Source organism: Dipodomys ordii, unplaced genomic scaffold, assembly GCF_000151885.1.
Source record: "Dipodomys ordii isolate 6190 unplaced genomic scaffold, Dord_2.0 Scaffold59, whole genome shotgun sequence".
Lineage (NCBI taxonomy): Eukaryota > Metazoa > Chordata > Mammalia > Rodentia > Heteromyidae > Dipodomys > Dipodomys ordii.
In genome coordinates this window covers 8,785,429-8,805,550 of record NW_012267275.1, presented here as the reverse complement: position 1 = coordinate 8,805,550, position 20,122 = coordinate 8,785,429, and the positions used below count along the sequence as shown (strand labels likewise).

The 20,122-nt window shown below is 35.7% G+C and overlaps 1 protein-coding gene across 6 annotated transcripts in view; it reads right to left on the bottom strand.

The window, feature by feature from the left end:
* Pam (peptidylglycine alpha-amidating monooxygenase) overlaps positions 1-20,122 on the bottom strand; it is a 163,904-nt gene that overhangs the window by 127,012 nt on the left and 16,770 nt on the right. For all 6 annotated transcript variants that reach the window (XM_013022047.1, XM_013022050.1, XM_013022048.1 and 3 more), the window contains exon 3: positions 524-581. In XM_013022047.1, coding sequence (XP_012877501.1) covers positions 524-581 — 58 coding nt within the window. The remainder of the gene's footprint in view (positions 1-523; positions 582-20,122) is intronic.

Genomic DNA, 20,122 nt, shown 5'->3' with positions numbered 1-20,122 from the left:
ACAAGTCGTCTGCTCTGTAATGTAAACTACAGGATACAGGGCCCTTCTCTTTCAGCTTTCCTTCTCTCCCTATTTTTTCCCTTCTCTATCCTGATCTAGCTCCCTTCATCCTCTCCTTCTGATCCATCTACCTATCTGAGAGGTAGATTTTACATCCCCAGTGTTGATTCTAAGTGCAGTCGATTTATAGTCTGAAGCAGCAGGTAAATAAACAATCTGTTGAGAGGAACGGAATTAAGTATTCAGCCACAGACAGAAATCCAATATTGTACAAATGGGACCACATGGTATTGGTCACCATTGACATCTTCATGCGGCTTCTTCTCTCCAGATACACTGTGTAATTTTATCTCGCAGCGGCTACCTCTGTTTTGTATTTGCATTAGGCATGATAAATGCATTTTGGAATCTGACATTAAGAGATTAATATAGTCATAACCATCAAAGAGAACCTTTCACTGATCTCAAATAACCACTCTCCCTTCCTGCCACCTGCCTCCCACACCAGACAATTAATACTTACTCACGAAGGCTTCCTCATCCACTGGCAAACGCATTGACATGCAGAAGTATGTATCAGACTATTAAAAAAGAAAGACATAAAATCCAAATTAAACTGCAGATAATAAGAAACAAATAATAATAACTATAAAATACACAGTTTTCAATCACTGGTCCAATGAAGTGAGATTTCTGGCTAAGAGCTGTGTGGCAGGTTAGTGGAAAAGCTGAGTCTTGAACTTGGGTATCCTGAAAGTTACAATCCTTTCCTAAACAGTCTTTGGCAGTATTTATAAAAAAAACAAATCAAAACAAAAATTAAAAAAAACAATGGTCATTTGTGATATTTCTAATATCGTCACAGTTAAAAGGCAATATTTTTCATATAAAAATGTATAATAATTTATTTAATATGAATATGGTGAGAATTATGTTTGACTAGCTTTGTTATTTGAAAAATTAAATACTGAGTTTCTTGCATCATTTTACATCCACCCTAATATTAGACATAGAAAATAATAAATAATGATGGGTCTTAAAATATAATATTGCATTTGATTATTTTCTCTGAGTATAGAATTCTTTATGTTTAAAAAAATCAATACAATCTCAAGTTATTCTTTCTTTTTTAAAAAATTTATTGGCCTCTTATCTAATTGTCATTTTTCCACAATTAAATATATCAAAGCTCAAGATTATTGAGTCATTTAGATGCAGTGGCATATATATCAAATACGTATCTTAAGATAGAAACAAAATGGAAACAATATAATTCAGTGCTAGCTTCTATTTTTGAATATGCCATTTTTCTAAACTGAAGGAAATGTTTCATTTCCTTTAAGTCTTTATAATTATATAGATTAAAACTGACTTTAACAATAAGAAAGAACCCTGGAAATACTGAAGGTTGCACAGTAAGGAGGTTATATCTCATTCATGCTGGAGAATTTAACTGTAGATAGAGAACCCAAGAGATACAGAGGCATAATACATCTATTATGATCTTTCTTTCACAAGTATGATTGTTCATAAATATTTGCAATATCTGAGTTTCTAATGTGACATAACATCCCTACACTTTTTAAAATTTAAGAAAATGATAAGCTCAAAGTTTATTCATATTGATCATTCTGGGCTATAAATGTTTTACAAATTTAAGGTATTTTGTGACCCTAATAGCTACTACTGCTGTTGTTAGCGAATATGCTTATCACTGCCTAGCAGAACTTCCATGTTTCACTTTTATTATGGCACTTAATAACAAAAGCAATCCTAGATCAAACAGACAGATGCTTATTAACTCTATTTTAAAAATAGTAATGACAGCAGACATAGAACTTCCAAGATATCAGCATTGTCCTAAGCATTTTAGAAGCACTAACCCCTTTAATCCTCAAAACACATTGCTATACTGCAGGTGCTATTATTTTATAGAAACTGGGGTAAAGCAAAGGAATATTGCTTTGCAAAGATGCTCTAGTTAATGACAAAGACTACTTCCTTGATCAAACTTGAGTCATACTCTTCTGAGCCCTTCTTTTCAATGGGCATCACCACTGGCTTATGAAAACTCCACACTTTGGGTCTCGGTTATTTGTTCCTGTTCCTCTCATACACATAAATGTTAAGAGACTTGAACAAACACCAGTGTATCTTCTAACAGCCTTCTCAAGGCTGCATCTCTTGGATAACTCTATCACATCTGTGTAATCTTGCCTTAAGAAGCCTGTCTAAGAAAATGTAACTTGACTAAAAAAAGTTATTGTTCATGCAGCCAGAACTTGGTATATAAATATATAAACATAGGTCACTGAAAACTCAATTAGGGAAATGACTTTAGAAACTTGCAGCTACGCAGTGTGGAGGTGGTGCATGCCTTCAAGCTCTAGTTACTCTATAGGCTGAGATCTGAGGATTTAGATTTGGAGCTAGCTTAGACATTCAAGTCTCAGAGACTAATTGCTAATTATCCAACAAAAAGCCAAAACTGGAGGTGGAGCTGAAGTAAGTGGCAGAGCACCAGTTGTGAGTAAAATAGGTACCATCTTGAAAATAGCCAGCCCAGCCACTTACCAGTGTCTCATGCCTATTACCCTAGCTATTAATGAGACTGTGATTGAGAGTAGTGTTGCAGCTTTACATTAGCCCTGGCAGAAAAGTCTATGATACCCTTTTTCCCAAAGTAAAACCAGTAAAATATCAGGCTAGGGAGTTGCAGAGCCTCAGCTGGAAAAATATGTAAATGATAAGTAAACAAACAAATAACCAATTATTTATAGTCCATTCCAGAGAAGCTGGCCAAGTGGCTCCATTAACATCTACCTAGCACATACAAGATCCTGAGTTGAAACTCTGGTACTGCCATACACACACACACACACACACACACACACACACACACACACACACACACTTATTGTTTATATATATATATATAATATAAAATTTATATTTACATATATTGATATATATTCTGTTAAAATAGGATGTAAAAGTTTTTCTAAAAGTGAGCACATTAAAAAATATATAGTGTATTAGATGAATAATTTGTCCTTAGCTGAAAGCTTTGATGACCACACTTCAATTGAACAGAGGTTGGAAAGAGGTAATTTATTCTTTTCTCTGCAACTGGAAAGGCATCAGTGACTTTGTTCTGGTATATATTGATATCATGAGTTGATTTTTAGAGTTGAGTTAAAAGCTCAGGGACTGTGTAATAGGAAGAAGCATAAGCCATGTGCACAGACTGACTGGAGATGACTAAAGATGCTAAAGATGACTCAGGGACAGCATCTGTGCTCAGGCTGGTTGAACATGAGGAAGCACTTTTTATGTTACTTCATCTTATTCTCACAAGCATACTGTGAGTAAGTCTACCAGGCACTGCACTCTTTTCCTTACAGAAAAGGAAACTGATTCACAGGAAGATTGCTGTACTGACATAAGGCCACCCAAGTGGTTAGAGCAAGAGTTAGGATAAAAAGCCTTTATAATATATCAGGAATAGTGACGTTATGTCATTTGTCAACAAATGGATGGACTTTGGAAAATGATGTCAAGTGAACTCAGGCAGGCTCATGTAATTCTTCTTTCATATGTGGAAGTTATATATAATTTATAAACAAATGTAAGCCCACATAGGGGCCATATATATGTATATATATAAACATATAATGTAAAATATGGTTTGTGTAGGAGAGAATTCCAATGGTGCAATTCTTTTGAACAACTAACAGTCTAACAAAATGAATATCAGGAAGCTAAAATTTGGGAAGTCGGGTATATGAGGTCAAGGAGAGGGCAGATAGATGACAGGAAAGATAGAAGAATATAGTCATAATATTCAATGTACATATGTGAACATGAAACTAGGATAATTGAGGGAATGTGTGGGGTTCTGAGTGACAGGGGAAATGATAAAGAAATAAGATTAAGATGTGTTGTAACCATAAACTGACCTGTTGAACTGAAACTCATTTGTACAACTACTTAGAGACAAAACACTAATAATGGGGGATATTTATCCACATTTTATTAAATTGTGGTTCTGATTAGTTCATTAAAATCTTCATCCTTGGGATGGCCAGAGCCACTCAAATGATGAAGTACCTGCTTAACAAATGCAAGGCCTTGAGTAGAACCCTCAGTTCCACAAACAAAACAAAACAAAACAAACAAAAACTTCAACCTTTGTTTTCTTAAGATATTAAATTCTGTTTATAATAAAGGTTAATTTCTACATAAGTAACTTTTTAAATAAGAAATGTCATTAATTGGAGAATAGGTTGGATGATGCCATTTACCAAACTCTTAAGAGTTCATTATAGTATAGAGAAAAAGATTATTTAAGTGCTTACAAAATAGTGTTACATTGTAATCAATGCAGGATAATTTCTATAGTAGATCAATAATGATGGATGGTTACTTTAAATGAAAATTTTGTGCTAGAAGCATCAGTTTAAAAATTAAAATTAATAGTATGTTAATGTGGATGTGTATACTTAATTGTGACCAACTTGGTGAACCAGAAACCTTGTTGACAAAAGCACAGTGTGTGAGGACATCAAGTGAAGGAAACATTTTTGAAGAAATAAAGTTATGAGATCATTGTTACAGCAAGCAACTAGTTCTGCTTCAGTTTTTTGTGTGATGAATAAGAACAGTCACATATCTCAACCCTATGAGGTTGTTGCAAATCACAAATACAGAATTAATTCAAATGATTATGGTAGACTAGCAGAACTTAGCATATGATGCCTGCAAATGGAAGAGCATATACCGAGCTTCTTGATTCATTGGAGACATTTCTATCTGAGTTATTTCCCAGGGTAATGCTCTAGGTAGGTTATTACAAACATATTTTTAAAGATGAAAAATTAAAGCTGTAGAAGGTAAGTAACTTGCCTGCAAGAATGTAAAGGAGCTGCTGAAATGGACTCTGTCTACCTCTCTAAATACATCTCTTTTACCATGGAAAAATAGCTACTTAAAGATTATTTTTCAAACCTCTCTAATATTTGAAAAGAAAGTCGTGTTAAGTAGTGTTAGTTCTAAGATATAACTTTAGTTCCTTACCAATTAGTGAAAGAAGTAGGGGAATAGCAAGAAGCTTGAATCAGAGTCCCTACATTTCCAACAGCAGTTAAGAACTTTTTCATGAATGCCTATTGATAAGTTTCAGTGTAGTGAACTATTTAATGCTGTCACCATGTTGTTTTGCAAAGAAACACCAATGGAACACATATACATAATTCAAATCACTACTTCTTCTCAACAGCTTTGAGGACACAAGCAGACCTGACTCTCCCGTAGAAATGTCTTCATTTACTCACACTGCTATGTAAAAGATGCTTCTATAATTTAGCTCTAACTACCAGTGCCACCTCTCATAGTTGTCTATGTATCATCATCATGAATCCTCTTTCTCTTTCTATGGAGAACACAGTGTGTGAGTGATACCAGGAGATCGCCTGTAAAATACTGAAGATTCAAACTGGCAACACAGACTCAAATGTATAAAAAGGGAGAAATAATATGAATCTGCACAGCCACATATGCCTGTGCTATCTGTTCAGCAAATCAGCCAAACCTGAATCAAGCGCCGATATTGCTCTGCTCTGCTTCCTATTGATGCTATTGAGAGCCATCCAAGCAACGCACCATTTTCTGATGGAAAATAAAAGCAAGCTAGTAACGGAAAGGTAGAAAAGGTGGGGAGCCTTTAAAGCTAAAGAACTCCATTTTTAACCAAGAGTTCAGAGGCAGACAACAGTGTTCAGTAACAGCTGCTTCAACTATTGAAAAAAAAAACTCCTTTATTTGGTTTAGTCCTTTTGTGAGACAAGGATACAATTTCCTATGGAAAGGAAGTTAATAAAATCAACTGTTTATTTAAATTAATATGGGACAAACAAAACCATCTGTACACTATTATCCATGCAAACTATCCACATAAAACCAGTAATTTTTGTTTTGGGAAAACCAGAGGTGCCATTCTGATTCCAGTGTTGAATGCTGTGATCGTATCCTGATTGGATAATAGCACTTTATTGTGAATGCCTAAGGAATCTGCCCAGAATGCCTTCCTTAAAGAGACGATTGAATGGAGGAACCACAAGTAAGGGTACACATGAATAATATAGCCTAGTTTTACTTGCATTTATAAATTGGCTGATTTTATAGGTACATCATGTGACATAACAATATTATATTGTGTATCATGTTTTCTGATAACTTGTCACAATCATCTCTAGTTAAATAATCAAAACTTGTTGAAAATTGTGAGAAGGAAAAGAATAAATTGTTTAACTACAGTAATAATTTCAGTATACATAGACACATAACATATTGTGCACCATAAACACACACACAAAGGGGAAAAAAACTCAGCAAAAGTGTTACCACCTTCTGGTGCAACTGTGACTCTGTGTATTACAGCAATTGCTTACAAAAAGCAGTCAGTAAACTCTACTTTCCTGCCAGACTGTGAACATGTAAATTTCAATCCAGAAAATTTGTGAAGGATTCATAAAGTCTTCACTGCCACAGAGCATTCACTTTGGGCGTACATAACTTTAGTTCTGCAAAGAGCTAATGAGAATATCAGGACTGCTGAAAGTTCTGTTAGCCCAGTGTAAGAAAGGAATAGGATGGAATCAGGTTTTCTCTGATAGTTTTATAATCCTAAAGACAGTGTGATTATTTTCAGGGAGGAGGGAATAAATGTAACCAAAATACATTTTATATATATATATATATATATATATTAGTACAAAATAGAATAAACATTTTAAAACTTTAAAAAGGGAAAGAAGGACAAAAAAGGTTATAGAATAGGATAAGTTGAACAAAGCCCATTATATATATATATATATATATATGTTTATATGGAAATTTTTCAATGAAATGCTATTGTACAAATAACTTACACTATTAAAAAACACCTTTATAGCAGCACTATTTACAATAATCAAATTAAGGAACCACCCTAGGTACCCACAATCAATGACTGGATAAAGAAAATGTATATGTACAATGGAGTATTTTTCAGCCATAAAGAAGACTGAAATAATGTTATTTTTAGGAAAATGGATGGAATTGGATATCATGTTAAACAAAGTAGGCCAGGTTCAAAAGGATGAACAACATGTCTTCATTGACATGTGGAATCAACAAACCAGTAATGTATCAATGATTGTAGAAAGGGGACTGTTTGGGTGGGATAAAACCAGTAGGTAGGAGAGAGAACAAGAGGATGACAGTGGTCAATATTATACAATTAAAAATATTTTATTGTAAAAATGTTGTACAGAGGGGTTAGAGTTACATGAGTAAGGTCATGAGTACATTTCTTGTCAAATATTGTTACCCTCTCCTTTGTTTTTCTCCTATTATCCCTACCTCCTCCACTCCTCTCCCCGCCCCCAGAAGTTGTAAAGTTGAGTATCATTGTTGTAATGGGTCATTTTCCAGCATTTTGCTATCCCCCTCCCCTCCCCAAATTAGATAAATGTAGATACAAGATGCAGAGTACCAAAATCAAATACAGTGACAACAGGGGATATACCATAGGAGGAAGAACATAAAAAAGAAACAAAAAAAATCACATACCAAATTAAACAACAACAAAGAAAAATCTCCACACATAGAGCTCCCCTATGACCCAGCAATTCCACTTTTGGGCATTTATCCAAATGATCACAAACAAGGCCACACTACCAGCAGAACGATGTTTATAGCAGTATTATTCACCATAGCTAAGATATGGAACTAACCCAGATGCCCCTCAGTAGATAAATGGCTCAAGAAAATGTGGTATATATAGATACAGTGGAATTCTATGCTTCAGTCAGAAAAAATGGCACTGCTCCATTTGTTAGGAAATGGAAAGACATGGAAAAAATCATATTAAGTGAAGTAAGATAGAACCAAAGAAATATAGGACCCATGGTTTCCCTTATTTGCAATGTTTAGTATATGTCTAGAATAATCTTAACAGACAAGCAGAAAAGCTCAAAAGCTATGTACATACGAACATATAAGATGATGCTAAATGAAATGAACCCCAAGATATTAATAAAATTTATATATATGCATATGTATATATGTATATATGCATACACATATAAATGTGCATATATATATATATCACAATGAATCCCACTAAAAACTGCAAAATAAGAAGTAGGAGAATGAAGGAGTGAGCTTAAGAAAGAGTGGTACAGATGCAGTGAATTTAATCCAAGTATATTATATTCTTGTAACATTGAAGCCCCCTTGTGTGATTTATATTAATATATTTTAAGTTTTTAAAAATTAAAATAAGGAATAGGGCTCCTTGGCACAGGCTGAAATTTTCTTAATAAAGACACAGAAAAACAACAAATCAAAGAAAAGTTGGACAAATGGGATTATATGAAGCTGCAGAACTTCTGCATGGCAAAGGACATAGCTAGCAAGATCAATAGAAAGCCCATGGATTCAAAGAAGATCTTCACTAGCCATACAACAGACAAGAGTCTCATAGCTAAAATATCTTTGGAACTCAAAAAATTAAATCCCCTAACAATAAATCCTCAAAGAAACAACTGCCTGATTAGTAAGTGGGCTAAAGACTTAAAGAGAGACTTCACTGAAGACGAAATAAGAACGGTCAATAGACACATGAAGATGCTCAACTTCTCTAGCCGTAAAAGAAATGCAAATCAAAACAACCTTGAGATGCCACCTCACCCCAGTTAGAATGGCTATAATCAAGAACTCTAATAACAACAGATGCTGGAGGGGATGAGGCCAAAAGGGAACCCTACTGCACAGTTGGTGGGAGTGTAAACTTGTTCAACCACTCTGGAAAGTAGTATGGAGGTTCCTCAAAAGACTCCACATAGAGCTTCCCTATAACCCAGTAATCCCCCTTTTGGGCATTTACCCAAATGATCACAAACAAGACCATACTAAAGCTACCAGCACAACTATGTTTATTGCAGCATTATTCAACATAGCTAAGATATGGAACCAACCCAGATGCCCCTCAGTAGATGAATGGATCAAGAAAATGTGGTCTGGGGCTGGGAAGGTGGTTCAGTGGTATCGCGCTTGCCTTGCATGCATGAGGCCCTGGGTTTGATTCCTCAGCACCACATTAGCAAAAAGAAAAAAGATGGAAGTGGTGCTGTAGCTCAAGTGGTAGAGTGCAGCCTTGAGCTGAAGAGCTGAGGCACAGTGCCCAAGCCCAGAGTTCAGGCCCCACGACCAGACCCCCCCCCCAAAAATGTAATCTATCTATCTATCTATCTATACACACAGTGGAATTCTATGCCTCCATCAGAAAAATGGCAGTGCCCCATTTGTTAGGAAATGGAAAGACTTGGAAAATATTATAAAAGTGAAGTAAGCCAGACCCAAAGAAACACAGTTCCCATGGTTTCCCTTATCTGCAATAACTACTATATGTCTAGGACAAGCAGAAGAGTCAAAAGCTATATACATATAACCATATACCTGATATTAAGAGAAATGAACCCCAAGATAGGGACAAAGGGATTTTATCTTTCTTGCTGTTCTTTTTAATGTACTTCTAATGCACTATGTGATTTTTTTTCTTGTTTCTTTGTATGTTCTTTCCCCATGGTATAACCCCTGATGTCACTGTATTTGATTTCGGTGTCCTGCATCTTGTATATACATTTTTCTAATTGGAGTAGGGGAAAGGAAATAACAAAATGCTAAAATAAGGATAGAGGATGACCTATTGTAATAATGAGATTTACAAGACAGTATGTTGAAAATGAACTTTACAACTTTGTGGGGGGAGGGAGAAGTTGGGGAGGTAGAGAGGGAACCGATGGTACTGGAAAAAGAAAGGAGGGTGTAACCATGCTTGATAGGAGTTGCTCATGTAACTCTAACCCCTCTGTACACTATCTTTACAGTAATATATATGTATATTAAGAAAAAAATTAAAATAAGGAGTATAATTAGAAAATTATTTTTCGAAGATTTTTTTCTGACTGATCTGGGTTGGTCAATTTCTGACTTAATTGGATTAAGTACTGGCTCAAGCCCTGGAAGAGGACTGTGTGTGTCTATGAAGGTGTTTCCAGAGGAGATGGCTATGCATCTGGAAGGAGCAGGTGGAAAAGACCCACCCTCAGACAGTGCAAGTACCTTCCGACCCCTGGGGGAGGGGGACGAGGGAGACAGAAAGAACAAGAGCAGAGAAAAGGTAGACCAATCTCTCTCAAAGAACTGAGATAATTTTCTCCTGTTCTTGAATACCAGAACCCCTTTCAACCCTAAGGCCTACAGCAGAATCTCTGGCTGAAATCCCAGTGTACAGACAGCCTGTTCTGAAACCTCTCAGTCCCCATAATTATGTGAGCCATTCCCCTAATAAACCGTACATGCATATCTATGTCTGGTTTTATATTGCTAGAGAACCCTGAAGAATTCTAATACATATTAACTCAAAGAGGATAATAAAACAATTTTTTCCCAAAGTGACTTAAATGCTTCTCCAATAAACCAATATTGACTCAGTAGATTATATATTCTCTACTTCATCCTAGTAGAAAAAGAAGTTAGAGAAAACAAACATTATTCCAAAGAATAAAAGATGTTCTGGAGTTAATCAAATATCAACAAAAGTCTACTTCTTGGAAATCAGAATTTAAAATATTTCACATTGAATAAAATTCTTCAGACTGTCACTTCTACATGTGGTAATTGTTCATGTTCCTGGCCTCATTGCCTTTACTTTAACATAAGTAATTAATCCATACTTTTAAGTTCTGAAAGGGATAGCCAAATGAATATTTTTAAATACTTCAAATAATTATCCAAATTTTTTACTCTTGCCCTTGTGATTAAACTTAGCTCCACCTTACCAACCTTTTGAATATTTATTCCAGCCCCAAATCTAATCTTGTAACAATGTAAGTGGAGCAGCCTCAGCATTTAGAATAATAGCTGGCCCAGAAGGAAGCTCTATAAATGTGTGGAATTTTTCCTGTATCTATACCCTTTACTGGCAATAAATTCAGTTGAAGAAAGGTTCAACTGAAACTTGTATTAAAGATGCTGTCTAATTAGGATTAGACACAGAATTACTTTTCCATATGAATTTTATCCTTCTGTTGATTCATTCTAGAATGCCATTTGCATTTTAAACTATAATCACACCATGGATGATGCTGGCTACTTTCTCAATGCCAAGTAGCTCAAATGCAAGCAATTTTCTGGCAAGTGCTCTGTGTGTGTGTGTGTGTGTGTGTGTGTGTGTGTGTGTGTGTTTTGGGGGAAGGGATTACAAACTGAATGAGCAAATTATGAGGGAAAATATTTTGGTGAGGAAAATCTATCTTGGAGCTTTCAAATCATTTCACTTTTAAGTAAACCAAAAACAAACTCTGGAAGTAATTGCCTACAACATAGCATGGTGATGATAGTGGTAGGCTACCCCTTGACTTCTTGGTTATAAAGGGAGGAATCAGAGAATGATTTATGTGAAGGAAAATGTACTTTTCTGAAAAAGGATTGCTGATGATTGACCAGCTCTACCTCAAATTTAGCTAATGGTTTATGATTTTCATTAAGTTTCACTGAACATGGAAGTAAGTCACTTTTCTGAACTTTGGACCAACATTAATTCTTCACATCCATGTTCCTCTCCTGTAACAAAAGGTGGAACAATGTTTATTTTATAAACAATATTTATTTTATCTATTTGGAAAAGGCTGAATGGTCATACACCAACCACCAACTTTTTACCTTAAATGGCTTGTATTTGATGCTGACAGAAGAAGAGCTCCTAGTTACCTATGCAACAGCAATATATACACAAGATAATATGTTGGAAATGATCTGTACAATTTGAGGGCTTGGGAGTCGGGGGAGGGAAAGGAGGAGGAAAATGGTGGAAGGCATAACAAGTTTGACAAGACATGGACTTATTGCCTTACTTATGTAATGAAACCCCTCTGTACATTGCTTTGACAAAAAAAATAATTAAACAAAAAATGCTCTACAAACTATTTTATTACTTGAGTTTCATTTTACTCTCTTGAGATTTAAAATGAGCCATCAAAAATGCAAGTGGCCTTCACAATTCCTGTTCTTTCTGGGCCTATTCTAATATAGGTTGTCATAGTCACATCATTAATACTTGCCCACATTTAAATCCCATTTAAACATGTGCAGAAATTGTCTTTTTCATTAACATACTCTGTTCACAAATATTGAGCTCCCAGTATGTAAATGTTGTGCTACATTTCAAAGCTGTGGACACACATATGTGATCTTTTGCTTCACATCGTTTATAGCCCACTAGTTTAGCAGAGGATTAATCACCGAAATGAATGTTACATTTTTACTGTTTTAAGTGCAACACAGGAGAAGTATAGATTGCTAAAATAAAAAGTCAGTAATTCAGGGGAAATGATCCAGGGGAAGGAGAGTTGCATGTAGCTTAGCTTCAGAAATAGTATTTTCAAAGGTCCTTTAATTGGAGTTAATTTGGCATGGTTGAGAAAACAAAAGCCATGTTATACTATGGAAACGGGAACCTGTTTTATGTTGGCCTGAGAAAGTAGATGTGAATACAATGTAGGGCCTAGTAGTCTAGCTATGGGATTTGGTGTTTGCTATTGGTGGTGATGGCGGCAGGAGCGGGTTAACAGTAACAGACAGCAATTGAAATTTCTGTAGGAAACTGATATAGATGCCAGAATTAATTAGAAGAGTCTAGTTAAAAGGCCATATAGCTGTTCAGAAAAAATAATGCTACAAGTTTAAATCTAGGTGATACTGCTAGCAGAGAAACCAGGAAAGAGATGCTTGAGGCATTTAAAAGACAAAATAGACAATGATGTGAATGGAAAGGTGAGTGGCAGAGTCAAGGATAATTGTGAGGTGTCTGGCTTGCATGACTACATGCATTTGTGGAGACATTCATAAAACACAAGAAGACCAGGTATGAAACAGGTAGTGGACTAGGTGTTAGACTTTCTAAATTGTGGCTGCTTTTGGAAAATGAATGTGTAAGAATCAAAGGGGCAGTGGACCACAGGTGGAATTTGGAAGGAAAGATTTGACTTAAGATCTAAATTTATACAAGGTAAACACTAGGTAGCGAGTGGCAATGGACGTAGAGGAAATTGAGCTAGGATAAGGTGTAGAAGAAACAATTGTTGAGTGGCTGGACAAGAAACACTGACCAAGGAGTTAAAAAGAAAAATGAAGAGTGCTATGCAAGGGAAGCCAATGGGAGAAAATATTTCAAGAAGTAGGCAGTAGATAACAATGCCACTGTGCAGCGTTCTCATAAGCATGATGCAATACAGTGTTAGGGTAATATAGTTATTAACATTATGCAATATATTAACATCTAGCTTCTGTTCAAATCTCTAACTTATTTTAGAGGACTTACTTCTTCCCTGGTTCCTTCTCCAAGGCGTATGCTCTGGATATCCAGGCTCTTCTCAAGGCCATGTTAAGTTCCAGCCACACTCATGGCGCCCGCAGTTTCCCCTAGACTTTCTAGCTCTGTCCTCTGCATTGTCACCTAGTAAAGAAATGCCTAAGGCAACAGAAGATTGCCAATAATAACCAAGTTTCACCACCAGTTCCTTCAGTAATGGCCACAGGGCTAAGATCAACTTGGAAAACAGGATAGAAAGGGGGGGAAAATCAAATTAGAAGAAAATTTAAATCCAAGCAATACCAACCACCAAAAAAAGCGAGAGATTTAAAAGACTGAAGAAAAAGATTCAAGAGATTGATTTTTAAAGTCCAAATATTCAAAACTTTTAATATAAATACAAGCCAACCAACTGGAAACAGTCCTGGTATTATTTAAGAAAGAGTCTTGTATAGTCACAGCATAGGAAATCACAATAGAATCTTGCTGATTTGCAATGAAACAAAGAAGTTGAGGAGGGAAGGGATAGTAGAAAAAAAACAAAGGAGGGGGTAACAATGCTCTATAGAAAATGTACTCATTACCTTACTCATGTAACTGTAACCCCTCCGTACAGCATCTTTACAATCAAATAAAAAATTTTAAAAAAGACCTCCTGTCCCACACAGTAATGGAGTCAACACAAACTTAGAAATAGGAACACTGGAATTCCACTCTCTGTGAAGACTGATTCAAATCTCTTATGAAGCAGAAAGAACTAATGAAGTGATATGCTGTAAATCTGCACCCTTTCAGGTGAAAGAGTAAGAGTAATAAATATTATATCTTAAAACAGGCAACTAGAAGTAATGACAAAGTAGATTAGCATATTTATACAAATATTACAGTTCTGGGCAAGGCTTTAGTTCTAGATGCATTACATATCTGAAAATAAACTATTATTTTGGGAGATATTAAACTTTTGAATTCATATTGCTCCTTCAAGTAAATCAGTGGGCTTCACTAGTAAGCTTTCTGCTTTGGCTCCAAGGAAGAAGCCCTTGACAGAAGAATACCCTTGAAGACACAGCGGCGCAAAGGAAATAAAAAAAAAAATCCTCTGAGCAAAGTGAGATGAATCACACAGTCAACTTCTAGAGATGATACTAATTAAGGGAGCAGAACCCATGAACTCTATTCAGTTGGGACTGCCCATTGTCCTAGGTCAATTATTTACAACCATTGTTTCTGAACACCCAAATACTATATTGACAATGTATGAGGGAAAAGGAGAGAGAAAGCTTAATAATAATAATAATAAAGCTGAGCTGATTGTTTGACCCTGAAGAGACTAGGATATCTTTAATTGATATTTTTAATGTTTCTTTATACAGGGGTCAGCAGCTTAAGATGTTAAATTAGATTTATTTTAAAGAGAAACATTGTCTTTTGGGTATTTGAAGAACAGGGTATAATTGCAACTCTGTGTCATATATATGTGAATTATTTGCAAATCTACTATCTGCGAGACACTGACAACAGGAATCAGAAAAATATGTCATTGCCCGGTACATTTCCTGTAGAAGAGGTGATGTAAAATAAGAAAATAATACTGGAAATGTGGAAGGGGTGATATAAAATATGTAAATAATACTGTGAAGTTCAAATACATTTATTCATGGCACCTATTAGCAAACCTTTTAATTTAAAAGATGGTTCAATGTCTAGTCTGTCTCTTTTGGAATGTAAAACTGATTTTAAGAAAGCAAAATATGGCACTGCAGTTAGGGGCTATGTATATGTTCACCAGAATTAGGTCTTTTGTTCTTAGGCTGGATGAGCATAGTAATTAGAAAATATCAGAAAGACCATACAAAACTGAATACTGTACATAGCATCCCATCATATGCAAGATGTCTAATAAAATGTACATCACCACTAAACTTGTATTTGGGATAGATCCAGGAACAGTTATTTCATCCAGCAACTCAACGATGTCATCAAGGAATGAGGTTATTTCCATCTTTAAGCTTTTTCATGATCAACCCATTTCCTTACATACTAACACAATGGTTGTAGTAAAGGCTAATACCATTCATACACAACCTAATTACCAAAGGCCAATGGAGAGAAAGGCTCTTCCTTATGACAAGTTGAAAAATTTCCCATTAGTACTTCAACTCCAGGAAACCTCTCTTCACATCTAAATGGGACAGAAATGTACCATGAGACAACTCTAAGCCAATGATCAGCAAGGAAAAAGGAATGACTTTGATTGGTTTTGTCTAACCACCAAGATTGACTTGCTAGAGTCTGTCAATGTTATAATGAAACTCATTATTTTGTATAATTAGTAAACATAAAAAGATTATCCAGGTGTGGTGGTGCATGCCTGTAGTCCCAGCTACTTGCAGGCAGAAGAAGAAAGATCAAGGTCTGAGGTTGGCCCAGGAAAAAGTATAAAACCTTATTTGAAAAACAAACTACAAACCAAAAGACTGGGACATTGCTCTGATGGTAGAACACTTGCCTAACAAGTCTAAGACCCTAAATTCAATACTTAGTAACCCCATCAAAAAAGAAAGAAAGAAAGGAAGAAAGGAAGGAAGGAAGGAAGGAAGGAAAGAAAGAAAGAAAGAAAGAAAGAAAGAAAGAAAGGAAGGAAGGAAGGAAGGAAGGAAGGAAGAAAAGGGGCTGGGAAGGTGGCTCACTGGTAGAGTGCTTGCCTTGCACATGCATGAGGCCCTGGGTTCCATTTCTCAGCACCACATAAGCAGAAAAAGCTAGAAGTGGTGCTGTGGCTTAAGTGGTAGAGTGCTAGCCTTGAGCTGAAGAGCTGAGGGACAGTGCCCAGGCCCAGAGTTCAGGCCCCACAACCTCCCCGCCCCGCCCCCACACACACACAAAGAAAGAAAAAAAAAAGAAAAAAGATTGCTGGCTGGGCTGAGACAGGCCAATGCTGGAACAAAAAGTACTGTAGCAACAAGCTATAAAAAAAAAGGGTGAAGAAATTTCCTTACAACATGCAACCAAAAGATTATAACACCATTGTGAAACCAAAACCAAAATTCTCATAATTCTAAGTTTAACCAGCAGCAATCACTTGGCAACTGAGCTCTTTTTAGTCTACTAAATTGGAGTGTTTAGAATTGTTTGAATCCTTGGCTTCTTGCCTAGTGAAATAACAAGGTTAATTACATATACTCATTTACAAATTTCTTCTGTAGTAAAGATAAGATACAAGGTAACAAAAACAGATAAAATGCCAGTTTCTAGTTTGGCAAGCTTGATTTCTGCCTTGAAGAAAGAAAGAAAGAAACAAACAAACAAACACATTTCGAAAGTCAATTTGATTCTAAATTAGTGTAAGACATTTGGATTTTCTGAAATAAAGATACATTTTATCTTTTGAAGAAGTGACATAATATGTATGTTTATATATATATATGTTTATATAATATGTTTAATGATGGAGCCATATATATAAAATCACAGTGATCAAGAGCAAACCCATTCTGCTTATCCCTCTCTCTTTCCAACTCATAAAGTGAACATTACAACAGATTTGTATCCTTTGCCTAGAACTTTTAAAAGGAACTGTAAATTCATTTTTAAAAAGTCTTTTGGAATGCTCCTTGATTTTCCTTTACACATAATAAACTTATCTATTTTAGCATTAAATAATTTCAACAAGCTCCAGTTGTGCTAGTTTGTCCCCTGTTATTAGACTAATTCAAGGGCTGATACTTTGATTTTGTCTTCTTTGTATTCCCAAAGACCACCTGGCTGAGAAACTGGGTACACTGTCAAAGTTGGTTGAATCAGTTCGCTGAATTTCTTTATATACATGACTAATAGTTTTCATAAAGGCCTGTTCATTCAAAAAGAGTTCCCAGGCATTGAGTCATTTTTTTCCTTTAAGCACTTTATGCTTTTTTTAAAAAAAAGTCTATCAAATCAATGTTATCTCATTGTAATTTTCCAACTTCCATTCAAAGACAACATTAATAATTCAAGAGAAGGAATGGCTTTACAAAGGTTGTCTTCTAAACTCCCAGGGGTAGATCCATGTCGTATAGTTAATGGAGTTCTTATTTTAATGAACCAAATAGCCCTACAATCTGCAAATGTCCATTTTCTTTTTTTCCCTTTTTTCTTTTTTTGTCAGCCATGGGCATGGGTGCTGTTTCTCAGCTCTTTAGCTCACTGCAAGTGCTCTACCACTTGAACGACAGTGCCACTTCCGGTTTTCTGGTGGTTTATTGGAGATAAGAGTCTCAAAGACTTCCTGCCTGGGCTGGCTTTGAACCACGATCCTTATATCTCAACCTTCTGAGTAGCTAGGATTACAGGCGTGGGCCACTGGCACCCGGCAGATAGGCTTTTACTTCTCAGCAGTTCTTTTGCTATCATAAATAGTTTTCTTCAGCAGATGAGCAACTTCATATAAGTAAAGAAAATCATAATAGCAGCTATAACCAACAGAAGAGCTGATAGGAAACTTCATACATAGACCCACATACATAGACCCACAACTGCCAACAAGAGTATAACAAGATCACAAGAATAGAAATACTCAGATACGGTATGTCCTTCTAAAAGTATATACTACCACCTACAAAATATTCTTAGAGTGGACTGCAGAAAAACAACATCCAGAGAAGTCGACAGGGGAATATCTAGCACATAAAAATGCCTCCCTGCTCTCATAATTCTGCTGTAGCATTTCTTAGCATTTTAAAAGTTATCAAATTGAAACCTCAAAAACAAAAGGAAGCTATCTGTTCTCTCAACTCTGAGAAATGAATTGAAAAAAATTGGAAAACCATACAAAAGGGGAAGGAACAGCAATTTCAGAAAGATCACAGCATGGCCAAGAGGAGCTCCAGTAAGTACAATGGAACAATAACAACAACAACCAAAGCCAAGTTATCCAAAACATAGAAGAGAATTTTATGACATTTCCAAGGAAGGCATAAAAATACACAGTATACTCTTAAAATTTAGGCTATTAAGAAGTTAGTTCAAGCCCGTGCTGGTGACTCATGCGTGTAATCCTAGCTACTCAGGAGGCTGAGATTTTACCATTGCAGTTTAAAGCCAGCCCAGGCAGAAAAAGTCCGTGAGACTCTTATCTCCAATTAACCACTCAGAAAACCAGAAGTGGCACTGTGGCTCAAGTGGTAGAGTGCTAGCCTTGAGCTGAAGAGCTGACAGCACCCAGGCCCAGAGTTCAGGCCCCACAGCTGACAAAAAAAAAAAAAAGTTCACAATGCAACAGCGATATATACAAGACAATATGTTGGAAATGATCTGTACAACTTGGGGGTAAGGAGAAAAATGAGGGAAGGGGCAACAAGTTTGACAAGAAATGTACTTATTACTTTATGTAACTGTAACCCCTCTGTACATCACCTTGACAATTAAAAAAATTCACGATTAAAAAAATCTTAAAAAAGAAGTTAGTTCAATGTAGTTCCCACTATTTTAAATAAACCACCAGGAAAGATGCTAAAAGTTTATATACCTAGTGAAACTATGTTTGCTAATATGCTCTGTGCCTTGACCAAATAATACAACCACTTTCTTAACAAATATCTAGTGTAGCCCACCAAATATCTTTAGTATCTTGATACTGTCTACCAAGGCACTTTAGGACACTAGAAATATAACCTTATCTAGACAGAATGTTGAATATTCTTGGGGCAGCTTGCTTTGCTATATGAACCCAAGAGAAGACTGAGTTAGATATATATTCAAGGAATATCTAATAATAAACAAATATTCACTAAGTACCTTCCATGAGCAAGACATAAAATACTATACAAACAATATCTTTATTGCAGGAAGGAGCTGGATTCCCCCCCAAAAATTGAGATGTTTGCTCAGTATGCTTATATACTGATAAATTATGCACAAAGATGAATAAGATATAGTCACTGTTTTCAGAAACTCCTTCTTAGGATGAATGGTTTAAAACATGAAAATTAATCACAACAAGTGACCATACAAGAGATCCCTAAAAGTGGCACAATTATTTTTATAGAACTCATGGAAAGAAACATATGTACTATAGCTTAATGAATAGAGTATAATTTCAATAGATGAGGATATGGGACATAAAATAAAACAAGCAGAAAGAATATAAAAAAGTGCAGTACAGATGTGGCTCAGGACAGGGCACCAACCTAGAAAGTAAGAGGCCTTGAGTTCAAACCTCCACCAAAAGGTACAATTTTAACCATTTTACCTGCATACCTATAATGCCATAGTACCAAAAACAGCATAGTATTTCCACATCTATTCATCAAAGTAGAACAAAATAAGACCTGTTGAAATTGTTTTAAAGGGGAGGGAAAATTGATTGATGGGGTCTGATTGACTGGCATACATTTTATGCAAGTATGAAAATAGCACAGTAAAATCCCTTGTGTATAACTAATATAAGCTAATAAAAGTCTTTTTTAAAAAAAGTGTCACTACTGACAGGGATTACAAATGGGAGAAGTGTAGTAGCAAATGGGGGGAATTTTACAACAAGCAAGGTTATTTTTAAAAGTGTCACAGTTCAGGGATATATGTCAGAGAAATCGATGTCAGATTCTGAAGTAGGCAGTTTATTGGGTCGGAATGAGGACTCACTAAAGATTTTTGGTAGGAAAATAACATCAAAGACTACCGAGAAAATGATATTGACTGAAAAACCCAGTAGCTTCATGCACAGGT